Genomic DNA, 20,017 nt, shown 5'->3' with positions numbered 1-20,017 from the left:
TTCCGAAAAAGAGAATTAAAAATTAAAGGAATAATATTTTAAAACAAAATGAGCTTAAAGCCTTGAACACCCCTAAGTCCTAAAAAGATGAAATCACTTGGGCGCGACTATTCTTATGCCAAATGCATGAAAGATAGATCCCAAAACATAAGAACAATTTTCAATTGTTAAAGCATAAAAAGTAACCATATGCTGATATGCATTAAACAAAAGTGAGCAAAGTTACTAGAAACAAAATCCACCATCTACAAATAATTTTCAATGTCATCTTGAACCTCTAACTTATTCCACTATTCATTGATAGATAAAACAATCCTTAAGGATGAATGCAGTGACATGTGCCCCTTCAATCTCTTGAAAATATTATCAATTTGTTTTAGAACCAATAGCCTTCTTAGCAAATGATGGCAAAGAGAAAGCTGCTGTATGAAGCTGGAATAAAACAATGTGGATATGTTAATATAACAAAGAAATAAGATAAGAATTAGAAGTTCAACAAAGAAAAGGGGAAAGAACATAGTTGTTGGAGGAGAAGCACACCTCAGAGTTGTAAAATTTCAGTGGGCTTGCTGAATGCTGAGAATCATTTTCATCAATGGGATTCACTGGATGCTTGAAATCAACAACAGGTCCCTCAGTTGAGCAAAGCATAAAACCAATCATCCCACTGAAATGAAAGCAACATAAACATGGATTTATATAATATTCTTACCATCTCTAAACAAAGAATGTTATATTTAACCAAAGATTGTCATCATGCTATGTAGAACACACAACTTATCCTACCCTTCTAGGAGATATTTTATATAGGATGACTTATAAACTGCCATAGACCATTTAAGTTTCAAATAACTATTTTACAGAAGAGTATATATAGGGTATGGCATTAATCGACAGAAGAGGGGATTTCAAATAACATACCTAGGATATGTAGGAACTGTGGTCCAAGCATAGTTGACAGAACCTTTGAATATCTGGCGACAATTTTCCACAATATCCTCAATGATATGCATATGGAGCCATATACTTTCTGCTTGAGTACACACCACTCCTCCAGGACGAAGAGCCCTTGCAACCGACTCGAAAAAAGGCTTTTCAAAAAGCTCTTTAGCGGGACCTTAGAGATATTAAATGTAACCTCAGTTTAATATGACAATTTTAAAGTAACTAGAGAAGACTGAAAATTGTAAGGCATAGGCATTACAGATATAACCTACCAATAGGGTCAGACGAATCCACGATAACTGCATCATAAGTTCCTTCTGGAACTGCCTTCAAGAATGCAACCCCTAAACCAGAAAGAGACAAGACGACATGAGAAAACTTGTCCTGGAAGTGTATAGTATTTAAATTTAAGAAACAAAAACAAAAATAATTACAGTAGCTTATAATACCATCGCCAACATGGAGTGTCACACGTTTGTCTTCATACCCTACTGCTACATCAGGGAAAAATTGCTTAGAGACCTGCAAAGAAAGAGGACTTAAGTTTTGATGCTAAATTTGGCCCTCCAAAACATATGTCACTATATTAAAGTCATTGAAAGATTAGTTTTTTTGGGTCAAGTGTAAGAAACAGCATGACAATGACAAATTTCGTCAAGTAGAGAAACCAACCCAACCAAGGAAAAAAAAAATACTGAGATAGGTGACTAATTATATGAAAGTAAGATATAGACTGCCAAGCAAAGCTGCATAATTATATAGCTTTGGTTACACAGGAAAGAACACAGTAAAAATTTCAGTGCCATTACTCACATCAATAACCATCTTGTCAATTTCGCAAATGTCTATCTTTTCTACCGAAGAATGACGTGCTACTTCCCGCAGAACACCGCCATCTCCTCCACCAATGACCAACACCTAACATAAAATTAAAGTGAGAAAAACAAAAATAAACTACATGTACTTAGAAAGTTACAGCAGGAAAACATGCTAATATTTTTAGAATTGTTCCAGCTTTTAATCATCTAACATTTCATGCGCGAAAGTGGTCCAATCACTCCAATCATATTTCAGATGCCTTTTCCAATTCCAATGATGTGATCCTTCCTACTTTCATTAACATTTACCACTCTGCACACTTCTCGGAAAAGACCAAAACAACCTAAACCACAAGTGAATTCGTGATCTATGCTACATATAAACCAGTGATGCAGTAGAAGTCCACATGGTGATAAACACATCAACATTCTGACACAGTAATCAATTTAAGCTAGACATATTTTTTCACAAATTATTCAAAGCGACCCACTACAAACAATGATTAAAAACTATAGGATGCCTCAAAGTTATCCTGAAAGTTTTGTCAAACTACACAAATCAACAGCAAAACTGGCAACCTAGACATATACTAAATTTATGGAGGGATCAAAGGTATCAAAATTCAAGATACCTTTTTTGGATTTGGAATAGAGCAAAGAGGAAGATGAGTGATCATCTCTTGGTAAGCACATTCATCCCTTTCAGTGAGCTGAATGACTCCATCCAAAACAAGAACCTTGCCATATGTTGATGACTGCAAAAGGACATCACAGCATACATAATAAATAGAACCATGATCACGAAAAATGCAAGATAATAACACTCCAAAGTTTACTTGAGCTACATGTACCTGGAAGACAGTGACATTCTGGTATTCAGACTTTCCTTGAAACAAAATCTTTTCCACCTTCAAGGAGTGTGCCTCCCCTGGCAAATTAAAGCCAGATGCCAATTCATGAGTATTATTACAAAAGACAGATACAAATGTTAATCAAAAAAGCTAAATTACAATGTGCATATATTTCTAAGGATATTGAGATTTCTTCTGTTTTGTAAAGGTTAGTGCCATAAAATGTAGACAGAGATATTTTGTTGCACGGACAAAAAAATTACGCATACTTCTGTTACCGATATAGATGCATCTTCAACAAAAACTATGACCAAGTAGACAACTAGAGCAAAAGCAATGGTCATTGGATTGACATCCAAAACAATATAAAATAGGAGACTTGGAAAGATTTTTTTTCTCCCTTTAAGTGCATGCATGTAAAGGGGGGGAACATGTGCGACAAAGTTGCATCTCATTGATTTAAAAATAAGTCATATTTTCTCATAACGTCCCAAAAATGAGAAGGGGCGCTGAAAAAGGACAGGGCAGGCTCCATCATCAAAGATAAAAAGTGCATTTGATGCCTCCGCAATGAATTCAAATCTAAAAACAGACAGTTAGAATCTAACTGCTCTACCATTGAGTTACGTAAGAACAAAAGGAAATAAATATTTGATTCCCTCTTTGACGCTTATGACCAATGGCCAGTGCAATGCTTCTCTCGTTAATCATGTAACGCCTTTGTACTGGCTCTATTCCATGTCTCATTGCATAGGGAATCCCAAAGTGACTCTAGTTCATTAAATTCGAAGTGTGAGTGCAGAACAAACACGAACTAACAAGTCGTCGTTATTCAATAGTAACGGGTTTAAGATAAATTTGAAAAGCACACACCTGTCAACTAGGAACCACTATTTCCCAAACTAAAAGCAAATCAAAAAACATCACATTAGATAACTTAAAAAGGCAAAAATAACTAAGCCCCAAAATTTTATAACAGAACCCATTATCAACTCTAGCTTGCATACTTAAACTGAACCCTGGATATGGCCAAGGGTAAGGTTAAGGTCAGTAAAACCCTTGATTCAGACCCCAAAAATATTTTTTTTTACATATATGCGTGTGTGTGTAGGATCACCTCTATTGAATCTTTGAAAAGAGGGTCAATAATTCTGTAATACAAAGGACCGCGATAAAAAAAAATTTGAATGAAATTACATCATATAAATGAAATAAATAATTAAAACTAAGTTTCTTCACAAGAGGCGCAAACCCCACAAGAGGAAGAACACATAAAAGAAAACGTTTTTGATTCCCTACGTGTACAGAAACACCAAGTTTAAAAATTTTAGTGCGTGAGTGACCAAACAGAACAAAAAGAACAGATTTTTGAAAGGAAAATGAAAAGGGTGTTAAGAGAAAAAGCGAACCAGGCCACATTGGACTGATTTCAGAGAACCAGCCAGGAATAACAGAAGATATGGCATTAGGGTCGTTGGAAGAAGCAGAGACAACACCGTTTTCTTTGTTGTTATTGAGAGCAAAATCATTGGACACAACTACGCTCTCTTCTGCCGCCATCTCTGCAACTTCAACAAACGGCGTTTAGAGTAGTTTTGTTTATGAGTATAGGAGTAAGGGAAGTCACACTCTTTGCCCTCTACCCCTTTTATTTATTTATTTACTTACTTATCATATTATTGGAGATTCATTTATTTCAATTTTTATTTTATTTTCAAACACGATAGAATTTTATATGAAGGGCAATTGAAAAAAAAAACTAACATATATTATCTGTCCCCAACTTGCTCAATTGCATGATTTAATCTTCCAACTTTTTGATATAATTTTCATCACCCAACTTGCAGATAAATGTGTAACAAATAATGTTTTCATTACTTTTCACTCAAAACTCTAATAATGTTGGTCGTGTGACATATTTTGTGTGCTATCATTCTTATGTGTTGCCAAACATTATAATTGAGGTTTTAGTTTGTTAAGGATATCATTTGTCTCAATTTCACCTTTCAATGTTTTATGTTTATTTCGATCATGTAATTTAATGATTGTGCAAAAATGGTCATTATATAGAAATGGTTATTTTGTTACATTTTCATTTTATATTTTTTCCTATATGTCAGTCTTATGTGTTACCAAAAATTATGAAATGTAATTTTGGTCATTCCTCTTTTTCATTTGTGCACAATTTGTCACTTTTCATTATATAGTTAACATGATGCGCAATAGAGGTCATTATTTAAATATGCATAATAAAAATCGAACAACGTGTGCAATAACAACTTTATCTTCTAGAACTAAATGTAAAGTACATGTTGATCAATGCAATAGCTTATGACTAATTAGTGCTTGCTTGTAGAGAAAAAAGAAAAAAGATAATAATATTGTGTTGAACAATAAAATTGTAATTCTTTTTCATTTTCAAATTTGTAATTTATATAATAATAACATAGTCTAACTTACATGTGAGAATATATTAATTTGAAATAGTATTTTTTTCTTAAAAAACTATTTTATTTTCATTCATTTGATTGATTATTTACAATTTTATTTTATTAACTAAATATACTTTCAAGATATCTAATTTTATTTTATTAAATATATTAATATGGTGGCAAGTTTTGTACAATTTAAAAAAAAAAACATGTATAGTGACGTATCCAACATATCATATTTAGAGACAATACATATATTTTTAATGATATCATTTAGGGTTAAATTTTAATTACAATTAAATTTTAATGTATTGTTATTGATTGTCTGTATGTAGATATCCCTTCCTTCCGTTCAAAAAAATTAAAAACTAAGATTGTTAAGTTTTAAGAGGAATGACACATGTAATACCAGGATAACAAGTATCACATATGACACATTCATTTTACACATTCAATTCTAGAAAATAGCAACACTTTGACTGGTTCATTGAGATCCGGGACAGTATTTATGAACTACTTTGATGCAGCTACTCCTTTTGGAGGGTACAATATGAGTTACCATGGAGTAGAAAAAAGAGACACAGTCTTATCACTTATGAACTACTTGCAAGTGAAGGCTGTTGTTACTCATGTGATTAGACCTGCTCTGCTTTGAATCTCATCAACTTCTGCTTCATCACAAGAAACATAAGTAAATAGGCTTCTATTATTATGATGTTAAAGTCACGTTTATGAAATTCTCACATAACATTTGCCACTTTTTTGTGTAGGACGGGAGCACATCTCTTCTACCACAAAAGTATATTAGTCTATGTATTACTATATATGATTAATTGAGAAAAATGTTTTGAAGTTAAAAAATTAATGATTAAATATTTTTTAACCAATCACAAACAGTAATACATGAAATAATAAACTTTTTGAGACAAAAGATGTTCACTAAAGTAGAACAAAATATACCCGTAGATTGTGATAAAGTCATGTTGTCACTGGCTTAATTGATTTTAAGCTTATAGGTATATTGAATTGTTTAAGTTTAATTCTTTGCAAGGTGTAATTTTTTCTGATGGTTATGGAAGTTTGTTGTTTTCTACTCTGCAATGTGTTGTTATTCTTCTTCACATATTTTTTGGAACCTGATTCAACGATATTAAGTTCACACAATTTACTAGAGCATTTGTGTGCAGAGTAACAAATATCCATGAAATGACACTGAATAATTGCCAAATCTATCAAAAAATGAGATAAGTCTCAATAGGGGAGGTCTAAACATGTGAACTTGTCTACAAGTGGACCATTTCTTTTGATCAATTGTAAAAGAAAATCCAACAAGACATTGGTTTAATGGTATAAGATTATGCTAGATTTTTTAAATAACAAAATAATCAAAAGTTTGATTTTTATGAACGATACTTGTTAAGAGAAACAATATACACATATAAAAAAGAGTTAGTTCTTTACCTGTTACCTATAAGGTGAAAGATACTTCTACATAAAATATAATAAAAAACACTTATTAAAATCTTTAGTCATTTGTGTATTTATTTGTGGATCAAGCAATGTGCCACACTTGAGTGGTACATAAAAAAATATTTCATTAAAATCTTTAGTCATTTGAATAACCTATAATAAATCTTCACCATTTTAGTAAAGAATTAATCACATTCAAAGTATATGATTATTTTCTTTAACAAATATTATTCTCAACAATTAAACTTTCAATAAAGTATAAAATAAAAGGGAATAATGTATATCATGATATGAGAAGATAGCTTATCTCCTCAAGACCATTCAATGAATGACACTTGTCATTTTTTAATTTTGATTTTTTGTCTACTTTAAAAAAATAACCCAACATGATACAACTCCAAACCACGAAATCACCCTAAATCAAGGATACTTGAATCCAGCTACCACCACACCATCTTCTTACTCCTAACCGTTGCACCACAGCCCTCTTGGTTCTTCCCCATTTCCCAACTTTCATTTTAGGGTACAATTTTCACAATTTGGATTGGTTTGTTGGAATTGTTTGGTTGCTGTAGGCTTCAAGTTTCATTGGGTTATCCTTTTTCTTAATGCCATTCTTTTCTTCTATTTTATCTTTCCTTGAACACCACAAGATAGCTGGTGCCATTGTCATCATGTCATGAATCTGTCAACATACACTTCCTCCACAAACAACGTGAGCACCTAAATTTAATAGAATTTTAGCCCCTCATCATATTAGTCTTCCTTTCCAACCCCAAATAAGAATCAAATAACAAAGAAAATAAGATATTGTTACTTATATGAGCTTATAACTGTAACATCCATGGTTCTGACCTAAGAAGTACAGATTCGCCAAATACCCTATTGTGTCGGTGTCCGACACGTATTCAACATGGATATGCTCAGATTCGCAAAAGATACGTGTCCATAGAGTATCCAAAAATAAAAATAAATATCAAGACACGTATCAGACTCGTTTTCAATAAAATATAGGATATGTAGATTCGTTTTTAATAAAATAAATGATATATAGATTCGTTTTTATGATAAGTTAGATTTGTTTTCAATAAACACTCACTTATTTAAAGGTCACATCAAACCAACTTACCATCACACTACATTGACCCTCGAATAGCTGGTACTTTTTGATCCATAACGTCGCCGGCCGGTGCTTAGTGTTACTGCCTCTACCACCATACGTATGTTGTGAAGAGCAAACAGAAAAAAGCTTACATTTCTTATTTGTTAGTTTCTTTTCGCTTAGTATATTTATAAAGAGAAGAGGATGTGTGAGTATTAATAGAGAAGATAAATAAATGACTTACCTTTATTTCTTAAAAAAGAAGAGAAGAGAAGAAAGAGGGTAGGAGAGAAGAAGATGATTTACACTTATAATTTTATCATATTTTATGTATTTTTTATTAATTTATACGCGTATCCCTGAACGTATTGTATCCTACATTTTAGAAAAAATGCGTGTCGACGTATCGGATACGTATCGTATCCGATACACGTATCCGTATCTGTGCTTCATAGGTTCTGATGTTGAAGTTTTTAATTATGTCCTTAGGATCTGTGGGTATAAATTGAAAATGATTTTTCTTCAGAAATCTCTCTTTTAGATTTGTAAAATAGAAGTTGGGAAATAAATTGAGGTTTAGATCTATAAACAAACAAGAGTTAATTATACTTACACCCATGAGTTTTTAGTGAAATTACATAAATCACCCCTCAGTTTACTACATCTACACAAACCTCCCATAGTTTCATTATACTATAATGATCACCCTTGCATAAGAAATATGTGTAATCTTTTAAAACAAAAAATGTGATAAATGCAATTAAGTTAAACAAAACATGGTATATTCTGAGGAAAAATCCAAATAGTATACAAATTAAAATTAATGTATGTTTATTATTTTTTGTTACAAAATACAAAATCCAAATAATATACAAATTAACGTATGTTTATTATTTTTTGTTACAAAATACATCAACAATTCTAAAAAGATATTGTTTAAATCGCTCTTATACTATATTATAACGAACCAAAAATAATAAAGAGGTATCGACTCATATATTATTTGGATTTGTCTCCACAATATATCATGTTTTATTAAATCGCTCTTATCACATTTTTTTGTTCACAAAATTAGACTTATTTCTCATGCAATGGTGATCAGTGTAATGATATAAAATGAGGGGTTCATGTAAGTGTAAAAAAGTGAAGGATAATTTGTGTAATTTCACTAAAACTCAGGGGTGTTAATGTAATTTACTCAACAAACAAATATGAGAAATACCACTTGAAGGATTTCAAAAAGGAGAAAGTGAACCATTTTGAATGTTTTGCTATTTTAAAAAAAAGGAAAAACATTAAAAAAGAGATAGATGTCATCAAATTATAGGTTAAGGAGACAACTTCTCTCATAGTACGAGAGGACCTACATTATTCCCATAATAAAATCTAATGATATCTTACCATTAAACCAAGATATGTTTGGCAGTGGATGATAGATCCATTTCCAATTTCTACGTAGTTCTTCAATACAATATTTCTACTTGCAAGTGAATTTAGCCATGGGCATTATGACCAATGGGTGAGCTGCATGGGCCACTGACCCATCCAAACTAATAGGGCCAATACCCATTAGGTTGGGCCTAAAACAATTTTTTTACATGAGCGGAAATCATTGTTTAAGAAAGAAAATTATATATTATTTTCACTTATTTACCTTTTCAAGATTAATTTACTTTTTTACATTCTTCCAATATTGTTCTCAAGACACTAGCTAATACACCCTTTTTTTACTTTCCAAAATTTAAGATCTAAAAAACAAGAGTATAAACCCTATTTTAGTTTTTCAAATTTTTTGTCTACTCTATCTATGAATAATTGAAAAACAAAATATTTCACATAAATATTAAACATGGATCAAGTTAATTATTTTAACATTTTTTATGATTTGTACTAAATATTACTTTGATTGACATTGAAGATATTTAAATATTATATTGATTTTTTTTATCTTTTAGCAAACATGCGAAAATTTATAAGGAATAGGTATTTCCTTTTAATAAAACAAAAACAAGAAAGTTTGACCCACAAAATGAGTAGAATTAAGTAATCTAAAATCCATATAATTAGCCAACCCAAGCCACCGCCAATTATAGAAGCAAACGTTGAACTCTTAAATCCCACGTTGTAACCACACTTCTTGTCGGCAAGCACCTTCAAACGCACAACCCTCTCCATATTTATCGCAACCACACGAAGCAATCCATGAAGCCGCCATTTCACATTTTCCTCAACACTCACTAATTATCCAACCACGACACGTGTCCCTCTCTCATGATCTATAACCCATCTTTCGACACGTGTCCACTCCATTCACCTCTTGCTATAAATATCCGAAACCTACGTCCAAACCAAACAAGAAACTACACACTTGCACAAATAAGATCCAAAAGTTTCATACACAAAATCTCAACACAAACATTTTTTTAACCTTTTCTTCTCATATGATCCGAAACATAAACGGGTCGGATCGCCGGGTTTTAACATTCCCAGCGGTTCATCCCTGCGAGGATATTTCTCTTTCTACCCTTTTATCTTCCCTTATCACTCTCTCTCATACTATTTCCAATTTCAAATGCAAATTCTTCTCCTGCAATAAACGAAACGCTAGAAAGATTATTTATTTGGTTCAGCTTCTTCAACCCTTTTTCCAAGAGATCCTAGAAAATGAATCGGGTCTTATATCGGGTTCGGGTTCTGCGACCCTTTGTTTATCGGAGCTCCACATAACCTTCCAGAAGCTTCTTTTTTTACTGGAAGATCTTACCCGGGAAGGTGCCCGGCTAAGGATGTTAATGGAGTCGAGTCGGGTCGCGAATCAGTTTCGGGTTTTGTCTAGATCCGTGGCTACAGCCTTGGATGTTATCTCTTTTGGTTCTGTTGAGGTGGAAATGAAAGAGCAGGTTGAGTTGCTTATGAACCAAGCAAGGAAGGGCAAGTTTGAGGTTGAACCCAATGATAAACGGGCCATCATGGTTGTTATGGAAGCTTTGACCCGGTTTGAGAACCGGTTCGACCCGGATGAGGGTGATGTGAGATGGGTTCTAGATCATATTGGGGTTAGAACATGGAGTGAGTGTAACAAAGAGGTGAAGTTTTTGGATAGTGAATATGGGTTTGAGGGGTTTAATGAGGGAAGTAGAAAGGTGGGTTTTTTATGTAGTTTGATGGCGTTAATGAGTTATTGTAGGTGTTTGTTTATGGAAGTTGTTGAAGAAGGTATGAAAAAATGTGATAAGGTTGGAGAGAGTAGCATTGAGAGCGAGATTGGGATGGTTCTGAGTTGCATAAACTCTGATGATTTTAGATGTCCAATCTCATTGGAGTTGATGAGTGATCCAGTGACCATAGAGACAGGTCATACCTATGATCGTTGTTCAATTCTCAAATGGTTCACAAGTGGGAATTTGATATGTCCCAAGACAGGTAAGAGGCTTGGAAACATTGAATTGGTACCTAACTTGGTGCTGAGGAGGTTGATTCAGCAATATTGCTATGCCAATAGCATTCCTGTTGCTGATCTTGGTCGTCGGAATCGCGATATCATTAGGATTGTGCAGCCTGGAAGTTTGGCACAAGAGGAAGCAATGAAAATGGTGGCTGGTTCTCTATGTGGCATGCTTGAGAATGGAGTTGTTGCAGAGAAGAACCGTGCTGCATTTGAGATGAGGCTTCTTTCCAAAACAAGCATTTTTAATAGGTCTTGTTTGGTGGAAGCTGGTTCAGTCCCTCTTTTGTTGAAGTTGTTGTCATCAAGGGACTCATTAGCACAAGAGAATGCCATTGCAGCCCTTTTGAATCTTTCAAAATACCCTAAGAGCAGAGCTATGATAGTTGAGAATTGGGGTTTAGAATCAATTGTTGCTGTCTTAAAGAAGGGGCTAAAGATCGAAGCTCGTCAGCATGCTGCTGCAGTGTTGTTCTACCTTGCTTCAAATGACAGGTATAGGAAAGTGATAGGAGAGGAGCCAGATGCAATTCCATCATTGATCAGGTTGATCAAAGATGGCTCCGACCGAGCCAAAAAGAATGGATTGGTTGCATTGTTTGGCCTCCTAACGCACCAACCTGAGAATCAGAAGAGGGTGCTTGAAGCTGATGCAGTTTCTTTATTGATTAACATCATTAAAGAATGTGAAAAGGAAGAGCTTGTCACAGATTCACTTGCAGTTCTAGCAATTGTGGCAGAGAAAGGTGAAGGAGCAGCAGCAATCCTTCACTGTGGAGCCTTGCCTGTAGCTCTTGAAATTTTGAGATCTTCAAGTTCAAGAGTGGGGAAGGAGCATTGTGTGACCTTATTGCTTTCTCTATCAAAAAATGGTGGACCAGATGTGGTTGCTTATTTAGTAAAGAGCTCTTCTCTTATGGGATCTCTGTATTCCCAACTCAGTGAAGGCACATCTCGGGCGAGCAAGAAGGCCAGTGCTCTAATCAGGATCCTCCATGATTTTTATGAAAGGAGGTCCTCTGGTTTCAAGGTTTCAGTTATTCCACGTGAACAATTCATTGACGTATGGTAACCCCGTATATATATTTTTCACCTGGGCATTCTTTGATTTGTTTCAATTATGTGTATTGTATATACAATTGTACAAAATGTACTTAATTTTTCTTGGTTTCACTCATGATATTAGCTCATGTTTTAAAGAGCTAATATTCTTACCAGCTTCTGTTTTTAATGAAGCTTTTATACTATCATATTTCATTTGTCTGTATCAATCAAATAAGATTGTATGTATAAATACTCGGAATAATATTCAAGTTTTCCTATTCTTTTCTTGTCCAAGCCACAAATTTTAAGCTCTTATTTCCGTGGTGAAAGCGTAGAGATTCCTTTTTTCTCTCCAATAGATGATAGAGTCGCAAAACAATGATGACACTAGAACAACAACTGGACATATATATCTTTGGTTTTAAGTATGCATAAATCAAAAGTTCTTCTTACTTCTTAAATCACGATTTCGAAATTAAAATCCAGTTATAAAACAGTCCAAGAATAATTTAGAATCAGTGAAACTTAATTTATACACAACAAACCATTACCTGAGGGGTCTATAATAAAAACCAATCTCGGTTCTTAAGCATGATGTTGAAATTACAGTAAGAGCAAATATCTCAAAATTTAATTTATTATTTTTTGATAAGTTCATCACCTTCATAAAAGTAAAATAAGATTAAGGATACAAGGCGGAATAACCCTGAAAAAAAGTCAGGAGGCTCAAAAAAGGTAAGAAATGCTATATTCTTAATACAAGATTAAGGATTTGTTCACTTCAAAATACAGGAAAATGAAAGAACCAGGAGTGTAAGACTTTCATGAACAAAATAATAAAATCCAAGTATAAACAAGGCAAAAATTGCCACCAGATTCTCATGGATGTAGAAAAAAGGAGCCTATCCTTAATCATATTGAAGCAATACAGACTGAAGTAAAATTAATGCACATCCATTTTAAAATTTTAATCCAGCAGGAAAGTGGGACATACCATAATCAACAAGTCATGATTTTGACCTGGAAGCAAGCCCTGTCTCTACCCTTTTTATTTAAAAGATAAGCATCCTCCACATCTTGCATTCGGGATGCTTTCACGTGTTCTTGTGTACTGCTAACAATGTAATCTATCAATGTCTTTTCCTATTATTGAGGAACTTAAATAATGTCAACTTTCTCTAATTAATTGATTAAATTCATGTCATTTCCTATTACTAAAGGACCAAGGTGAGGGTTCACATGAACACTCACATACTCCTTGAGCTCAAGCAAAAGGAAATATACATCAAAGGACCCTCTTTTGATTACTACTACACAATTCAAAACTGCCGAAAAAGTTTATTTCATATGAGAACAACTCGTCCTTGGTCTTTGGTATCATGTCAATTAACTGTTTTGCATCTAAAAGCTTCCTGTTATCAGAAGTCTTGTGTTTCTCCAACCCATGATTTCGATCCCTTTCACGGTCAGGAAATTTCTCCTTTTCATTTCTATTGCGAGTACCATCTTCATCACGCCTGTTTCTGTCCCGACGGTTAGACTTCTCATTTGAACGGCTACTTCTATCCTGTTCCACATCCAGTTTTCATTCCTTGAAATTGGCATCAGATAACGCTTTGCAAATTCTGCAGCTGCAACCAAATTTGAAGTTTGCCCAGAAACAGCAGATTGAACAGCCTGCAACTCCTCAGTTGAGTAATCAATTGGAACCAAAGGCCTAATTTTTTTGTCCTTGTGTTCATCATCATCCTCTTCATGGAAAACAGAAGCTACAGTTGTTCTTTTTCCGGACCCAACCAGACCAAATCCCAACTTCTTTGTGGGAGCATTTCTACTAGACTGTGTATCAGTTATAGCAACAGATGCCATGGCCAATTCATCGTAGATGCCATTTAGTGTATTACCATCACCTGTCATAAAAGCATCAGCACATTTAAATAATGATGCGTGTGAAAGGGAGAAAGCATAAATTGAGAACACTTTCAAAGATTACCAATGTGGCATTCACAATTACAATCGACTACAATATCTTGTTCAGAAACAATACTTATGACTTCATTAGCAATTTCTTCCGTATCCATAATTTTGTCGGCACCATCTGCCACATGTTCGGATAATGGCTTTAATGCATCTGTCTGTTGCTCCTCTTCTTGGCCTCAGCCATTTCTTCCTCCTCTTTTTGTCTGTCTGCTAGATCATCTTCCTTTTCACGCAGCCTCTTCCTTTTCTTCTCCTCAAACACATTTCTATGCCACCTCTTCCTAGAACCATCATCCCCATCCTCTTCATAGAGTATATCCTTTCTCCGTTTGTGCACCCTTTCCTTCTCCTTCTCTTTTTCATACTGACGTTCTTTCTCTCCATCTCTTTCTCTATACTCCCATTCCTTCAGACATGCTTCATACTGAGACTCGACCTCCTCGACCCTCTTTCTTTGTCCCCTCTCTTTCCTTACACGTTCTCTCTCAACTTCTCTTTCATGTCTTTCAAATCCCCTTTGCTTTTTTTGTTTTAGCTCCTTATCTCGGTGTCTCTCCCTAGGACGCCTTCTATCAGTGGTCTCAGGCCTATCATGTTCACTGGTCAGTTTATTATCACTGATTGTCTCTTTTTTATCTTTAGCTGCTACAGAATCTGAAAAGCAAAGGTCGTGGATATTTATTTAAACATAAAAATAGGATTGCCTCTGAAGACAATTTGTATTCCTGTGATAAAAATATAGGCATGTTATGTCAACAAATAGCAGATGTAGCATTTTTCCCTTTACCTGTATCCACATCAGAGTCTTCATCTCTTGTTTTGCCAGATTTTTCAGAACTTAAATTCACAGAGCCATCACCAGATGGCTGTGCAGGAGGTGGAGGCAAAGGTCTAGGTTTCAACTTCTCCTCTATCATCGCTTTCATCTTTTCTGAAGCCTCTCTATCAGCTTTCCTATCTTCATCAGTGATGATCCCAGAGTTTGCTACATCATGAGATTCCTTGTTCCCTGAATCATTATCCTCTTTATTTGAGTGCTCTGCATCAGGCTTTGCATCCTGATTTCCATCAGGAGGTTTTGCACCTTCATCATCCTTTTTAACTTCTTCTGTTGCCTGAGTCTCTATTTTCTTTGAGTTCTCAGTTTTTCTTCGAACATAACGCTCCAGATATTCTTTCATAGCTTGATTAACATTGATCTGTCAGCAAAATATGAAAGATAAATGCTAAGAGCCTCGAGATGTACAACCACAAAAAAGTAGAGTTGTCCCAACGTGACTTTAACATAGTTAAGCACCTTGTACAATGAAATTTTGAACACTTTCTGATTAGGCATAGAGATTTATTCCAAAGATTATTTTGGTCAGAATGTCAATTTACAGATTACAACCCCATCGCATGAACCTAACAATTAATTAAAAAACATAAAGTATATACCAATTCCAAATAAAATTAATGAAAAAATGGTGAGACTGAGACAACATAAAATTCTTTATGCAATCAAATTGCTTACTGAAGCTCCAATTATGACAGATGCTTAATTCCTCACTCTAAGTTGTGTCCCAAATATTTGGGAAAACATATTAGAATATAGATATGTACGATATGTTTGAAGAACCTTTACATAAAGACGAAGGAAGTATCATGATGATACCTTCAATTTTGCAGTAAGATAAATGGATGAAAATATAAAAATAGCAAAGAAACACAAAGGCTTACCATTAGTTCTTGCCCATCAACATTCAATTTATTAAGTAGACGCAACGCACGGAGAATACCTTCAGCAGACTCAAACTCATAAAAACCAAAACCTTTTGGGGTTCCACTCGATAAATCTTGAGGACGTTTCCAGCTCTTGATAGTTCCACATAACATTTAAAGAAATAACAGATTCAGTATATTTACACCCAAAGATTCAAATATATGTTTGTCAACTACATATTATGAAAGGTTGAAAAGTACTAAATAATGAAGCACCAGTCCCTCCCCAGAGAAGAGCCAAACTTAGAGATTTCCTTGGAGGAGAGAGAGCATGAACTCATTTTCCAGAGTTGGAGCCATCTTGCCAACATAAACTGGGGTTTGTGGCATATCAGTTGGAGTAACACTAGGAGTAATCACTGGTCTGACAGTGAGAGGAATAATAGGGTGAACTCCAGGGATCCCTGCAACAGGTGGGCGTGATACTGAAAGAACATTCACTGCTCCAGGAAGACGTGGATGATAAACAGGAAGAACCATATTTCCATATGGAGGGGGGTAGCGAGGAATTCCTGTATAGTAAAAAACATCTATGCAGGCATATTAGAGCAGGTCATAAGTGATTATACACGGTGCAACAATAAGTGCACCACTAAAATATATACAGCAAAAAATGTGACAAATGGAATGCTGTTACCATACATAAAAAACATACTAGTGATGACGGCACAGCTGATATGACAACCTGAAGAAAACAATAAAAAATGGCATCCATTTTGAAATTCATGAATGTCTAAAAAGTGCTTAACTTTGTCTGACCATTTGAAACATAGCAGCCTTCTCAAACTATCCCATCCACCGGGTGGACATAGTAACAATGTAACATGAGATTTTCATTATCTCATATATGCATAGTTTAATATAAGAAGTTCTGGTTATTTTTCTTATATAAACGAATAAATTATAGTTAAATTATTAGTTCTCCTTTATATAGAAGCCTGGATTGCAGCATAAAAAAACAAGATGAAACTGAAACAGAGAGAAAAGAGACTAGAAAAAATGCAATACCTCATGACACATGGGCAACGTGCATTCAGTTGAAAATATGGTCAACTTCTGGAATTCATAAAGCCATTGAAGAAAAAGTACTCTTTCTTATAACTAGAAGAAAGTGGCCTACTTAAATAAGCATGACACGTCCATACAATATTTAGATTGGCAAAAGAACAACTTTTTTCCTCAATGTCAATATCAATCTGTGTAATCCTGATTCCTATTTTTTTGTAAAAGACAAGCAAGGGAAGCAGGCAAATATGGGCATACCAAAAAACGAGTTGTAGAGAGGGTGTCTTTAAGCATTATGAAGCCTGCCGACCTTTCTCACGGATTCAATCAAGACACTGTAGGAGAAAACATCCTGTCATCGTTACCCCTTATCTAACCAAACCATCAAGAACTTTCTAAATCTCTCCGAACTCATCCAAAACAAACTCCTGCCCTTATAAAACACAACTTTCAATTAAAAATAGAATGAATACCCACACTCCTCCTAATAAAAATGCAGTCCCCAATGTAATCATTGAGAAATGGAGAATCATGAGAAACCCAGACTTGGTCCTCAAGTATAAAATATGCATGTCAAAAGATTCCCTTTTAAGACAAACTTTAAGGACACATTAGCTCCTATTAGGGGCTACTTTGACTGTCATTTGAGATTTTAAGAACCAAATTGGAGTTTTCATTTATCAAACTAAATTGGGTGGTACTTTTGTTCTTTGCAATGGTATTGGGTATTTAGTCCGTTGTCAATCAACACTAGAACAGATTTCTTTTGTGTTGTGTTAATACAGTAATACATCTCACAGTACAACCAAAGTTATAAGCAAGACAGCACTAATACAATGTCACAAATCATGGCATTAAATATTAGAAATCAAAGAACAGGAAAAGAATGTGTATTTCATTCATTGAATGAATAGAATTCGAGTGAATGATAGTTTACAATGAAGGTAAACTATATATACATGAAAATAGAGACTACTAACTAAAACAACTAAAGCTAACTCTAACTATACCAAAATATATTTTAACATCCCCACAAGATGGAGAGTGAATGTTGACAACTCCAGCTTAGACAAAGATGATTAAATGGAGAAAGCTCCAAAATCTTGCATCAACAATGTTGGAGCTATGGGACTTGATGGATACATGTAAACTTTGGAACTGTGGACCTTGTTTATGTGCTTGAACAAATTGAATTTCAAATTGTCCAAATAAAAGAGCAAACTTTTAGCATAAAAGAAATACTAGAAAAGGTTGAGAAGAATCCCCTAAGCCTTTTTTTATACAACCATATCCCTATCTCTTCATGATCATATCTGAAATCTGATGGATGAAGCAGTGGCATAGGATTTGGTTGATTATCAGACTGAATAAAGGTCGCAAAGTGTGGAGCTTAGGCTGTTGATTCAAAACATTGTCACTTGAGAAAGGCATGATGAGTCCTTGATTGCTCAAGGTGTAATTATACACCTTCTTGAATCATGAGTTTCACTTCAATCAGTAAAAGATTAGAAATGATCATTCAGTTTATAATTATCCACCTTCTTGTCTGAGCCTGCCACCTTCCCTTTCTTGCATTATATATTCTAGACAGGGCAATTGAAGCATAAGATGCTAAACATGTTATTAGAAGAAGACTTGATTAGAGTTCAAGAAGGATTATAGAGAATGAGAGCCAAAGAAGGCTTGATTAGTGAAATTGAAAGTAACAATGTTGTTCATCAAGAACCAACATAACATAAAGATCAAAATGATATTATTGCTCAAGAATACCATTTTGGTTTCTTGGCCAAAGAATGAGATAAATCTAGAATACGATGAGATGTGAACAATACTTGTTTAAGAATAACAATGCTCAAGAATACCATCTTGTTTTCTTGACCAAGAAAATGAGATGAAATATGGGCAATATTTACCTCAAGAGTAGCAAGAAGAATTGAGAGAAATAAAGAATATTAATATTGTGAAAGAGAATGATAAAGAAAGAAAACAACCAATATTCAAACTTTGGAAACCATCAACATGGAAGGTGGCAGGCTCAGATCAGAAGGGTTGCCAGAAACAAGGACTTATATCTTGATACGTTCAGCACACAAGAAGAAGCTGCTGAAGCATATGATATAGCAGCAATCAAGTGCAGAGGGAACAAGTGATGCCACCAACTTTGACATCAGCAGGTATGATGTGAAGAGAATTTTCCACCTTCTTCTTCATGAACAAGATTGATAGTGTGATGAATGAGTTGAAGGTTTGAAGCTGGAAATTGAGAATTTGGTAATGACCTTCGAAAGAGGAAAATTTGATCAAGAAGGAGATACATGAGTACACAACACCATGCAAAGAGCAGGGAAAGAATGTGTATTTCATCATTCATTGAATGAATAAAATTTGAGTGAATGATAATTTACAATGAAGGTAAACTATATATACAACATAAACACTAACTAATTAGAACAACTAAAACTAACTTTAACTATACCAAAATATATATTTTAACATTAAATGCATCAGAACCAATCTAGGAAGCACAGCATTAAATGCTTATACACGCAAAAACTGATAAATTACAATAAATAAATAAATGATGGAGACAAACATCACCCACCCGCGGGTGGAGCAGCGTAGCCATTCGGAAATGGCAAAAACGGTCGCAGCGCCGGATTAGCCTGATGGAATGGAGGAATCTGATAAGACGTCAACGATTGCATCGGCGGCAAGGACCCCGGCACCGCAACGGCGCCAGTGGCCATATCAGACGGGGGATTATGAAAAGTTAGGTTTGGGGCGGCACCGGGATTGTGCGATGTTGATAATTGAAACGATTGCGACAGCAGTGGCCTAAAAGAGGGATGGCGGCACTGGAGAGTTGCGGTAGTGGTGGGGGCAAGGGAAAGTTGAAATTAGGGTTTGAAGCAAGGGGAGTAGAAGATCACGGTGGAGGTGGCGGCGTGGTTGAAGAATGGGAGTGTGTGGAGGGAAGTGGAAGGGGTTGGTTGGAGAGGGAATTCGGGGCTCCGGGTTGTGAGGTTGGAGAAGAAGAAAGGGAATCAGCCATTCAAGAAAAAAGGTTTGAACTTTGAAGTGTGGATTTTGGTTTTAGAATACTTGAACTGAGATACAATAAGAGACTTTCTTGAGTAATTTCAGAAGGAAACGTGACAAGATTA

General features: G+C 34.8%; 2 protein-coding genes and 1 pseudogene across 2 annotated transcripts; 1 reads left to right on the top strand and 2 right to left on the bottom strand.

Moving 5' to 3' along the window:
• LOC109349203 (spermidine synthase 1-like) lies at positions 42 to 4,251 on the bottom strand. Its single transcript, XM_019589922.1, has 9 exons — positions 4,024 to 4,251; positions 2,615 to 2,691; positions 2,396 to 2,518; positions 1,759 to 1,863; positions 1,395 to 1,467; positions 1,218 to 1,289; positions 922 to 1,117; positions 541 to 667; positions 42 to 432 (listed from the first exon to the last, which is right to left on the bottom strand). The coding sequence occupies exons 1-9, from the start codon at positions 4,172 to 4,174 to the stop codon at positions 367 to 369; spliced, it is 990 nt and encodes a 329-aa protein (XP_019445467.1). The 5' UTR covers positions 4,175 to 4,251; the 3' UTR covers positions 42 to 366.
• On the top strand, positions 9,761 to 12,385 carry LOC109349202 (U-box domain-containing protein 19-like). The gene has a single exon (XM_019589921.1). It carries the CDS (start codon positions 10,060 to 10,062, stop codon positions 12,133 to 12,135), a length of 2,076 nt encoding a protein of 691 aa, XP_019445466.1. The 5' UTR covers positions 9,761 to 10,059; the 3' UTR covers positions 12,136 to 12,385.
• Positions 12,836 to 20,005, bottom strand: LOC109349204 (annotated as a pseudogene).

The sequence above is a fragment of the Lupinus angustifolius genome, chromosome LG06 (genome assembly GCF_001865875.1).
Source record: "Lupinus angustifolius cultivar Tanjil chromosome LG06, LupAngTanjil_v1.0, whole genome shotgun sequence".
Classification (NCBI taxonomy): Eukaryota; Viridiplantae; Streptophyta; class Magnoliopsida; order Fabales; family Fabaceae; genus Lupinus; species Lupinus angustifolius.
Note: the sequence above shows the minus strand (reverse complement) of the source record. Positions and strands in the feature narration are given on the sequence as shown.

What these genes read in the sequence shown, in the direction of transcription:
- LOC109349203 (XM_019589922.1), bottom strand. Translation starts at nt 4,174, where the DNA reads ATGGCGGCAGAAGAGAGCGTAGTTGTGTCCAATGATTTTGCTCTCAAT. An exon ending in TTGACAAGATGGTTATTGAT is followed by an intron (nt 1,468 to 1,758) that starts GTGAGTAATGGC and finishes CTTTCTTTGCAG; the next exon opens with GTCTCTAAGCAATTTTTCCC. An exon ending in GGATTCGTCTGACCCTATTG is followed by an intron (nt 1,118 to 1,217) that starts GTAGGTTATATC and finishes AATATCTCTAAG; the next exon opens with GTCCCGCTAAAGAGCTTTTT.
- LOC109349202 (XM_019589921.1), top strand. Translation starts at nt 10,060, where the DNA reads ATGATCCGAAACATAAACGGGTCGGATCGCCGGGTTTTAACATTCCCA.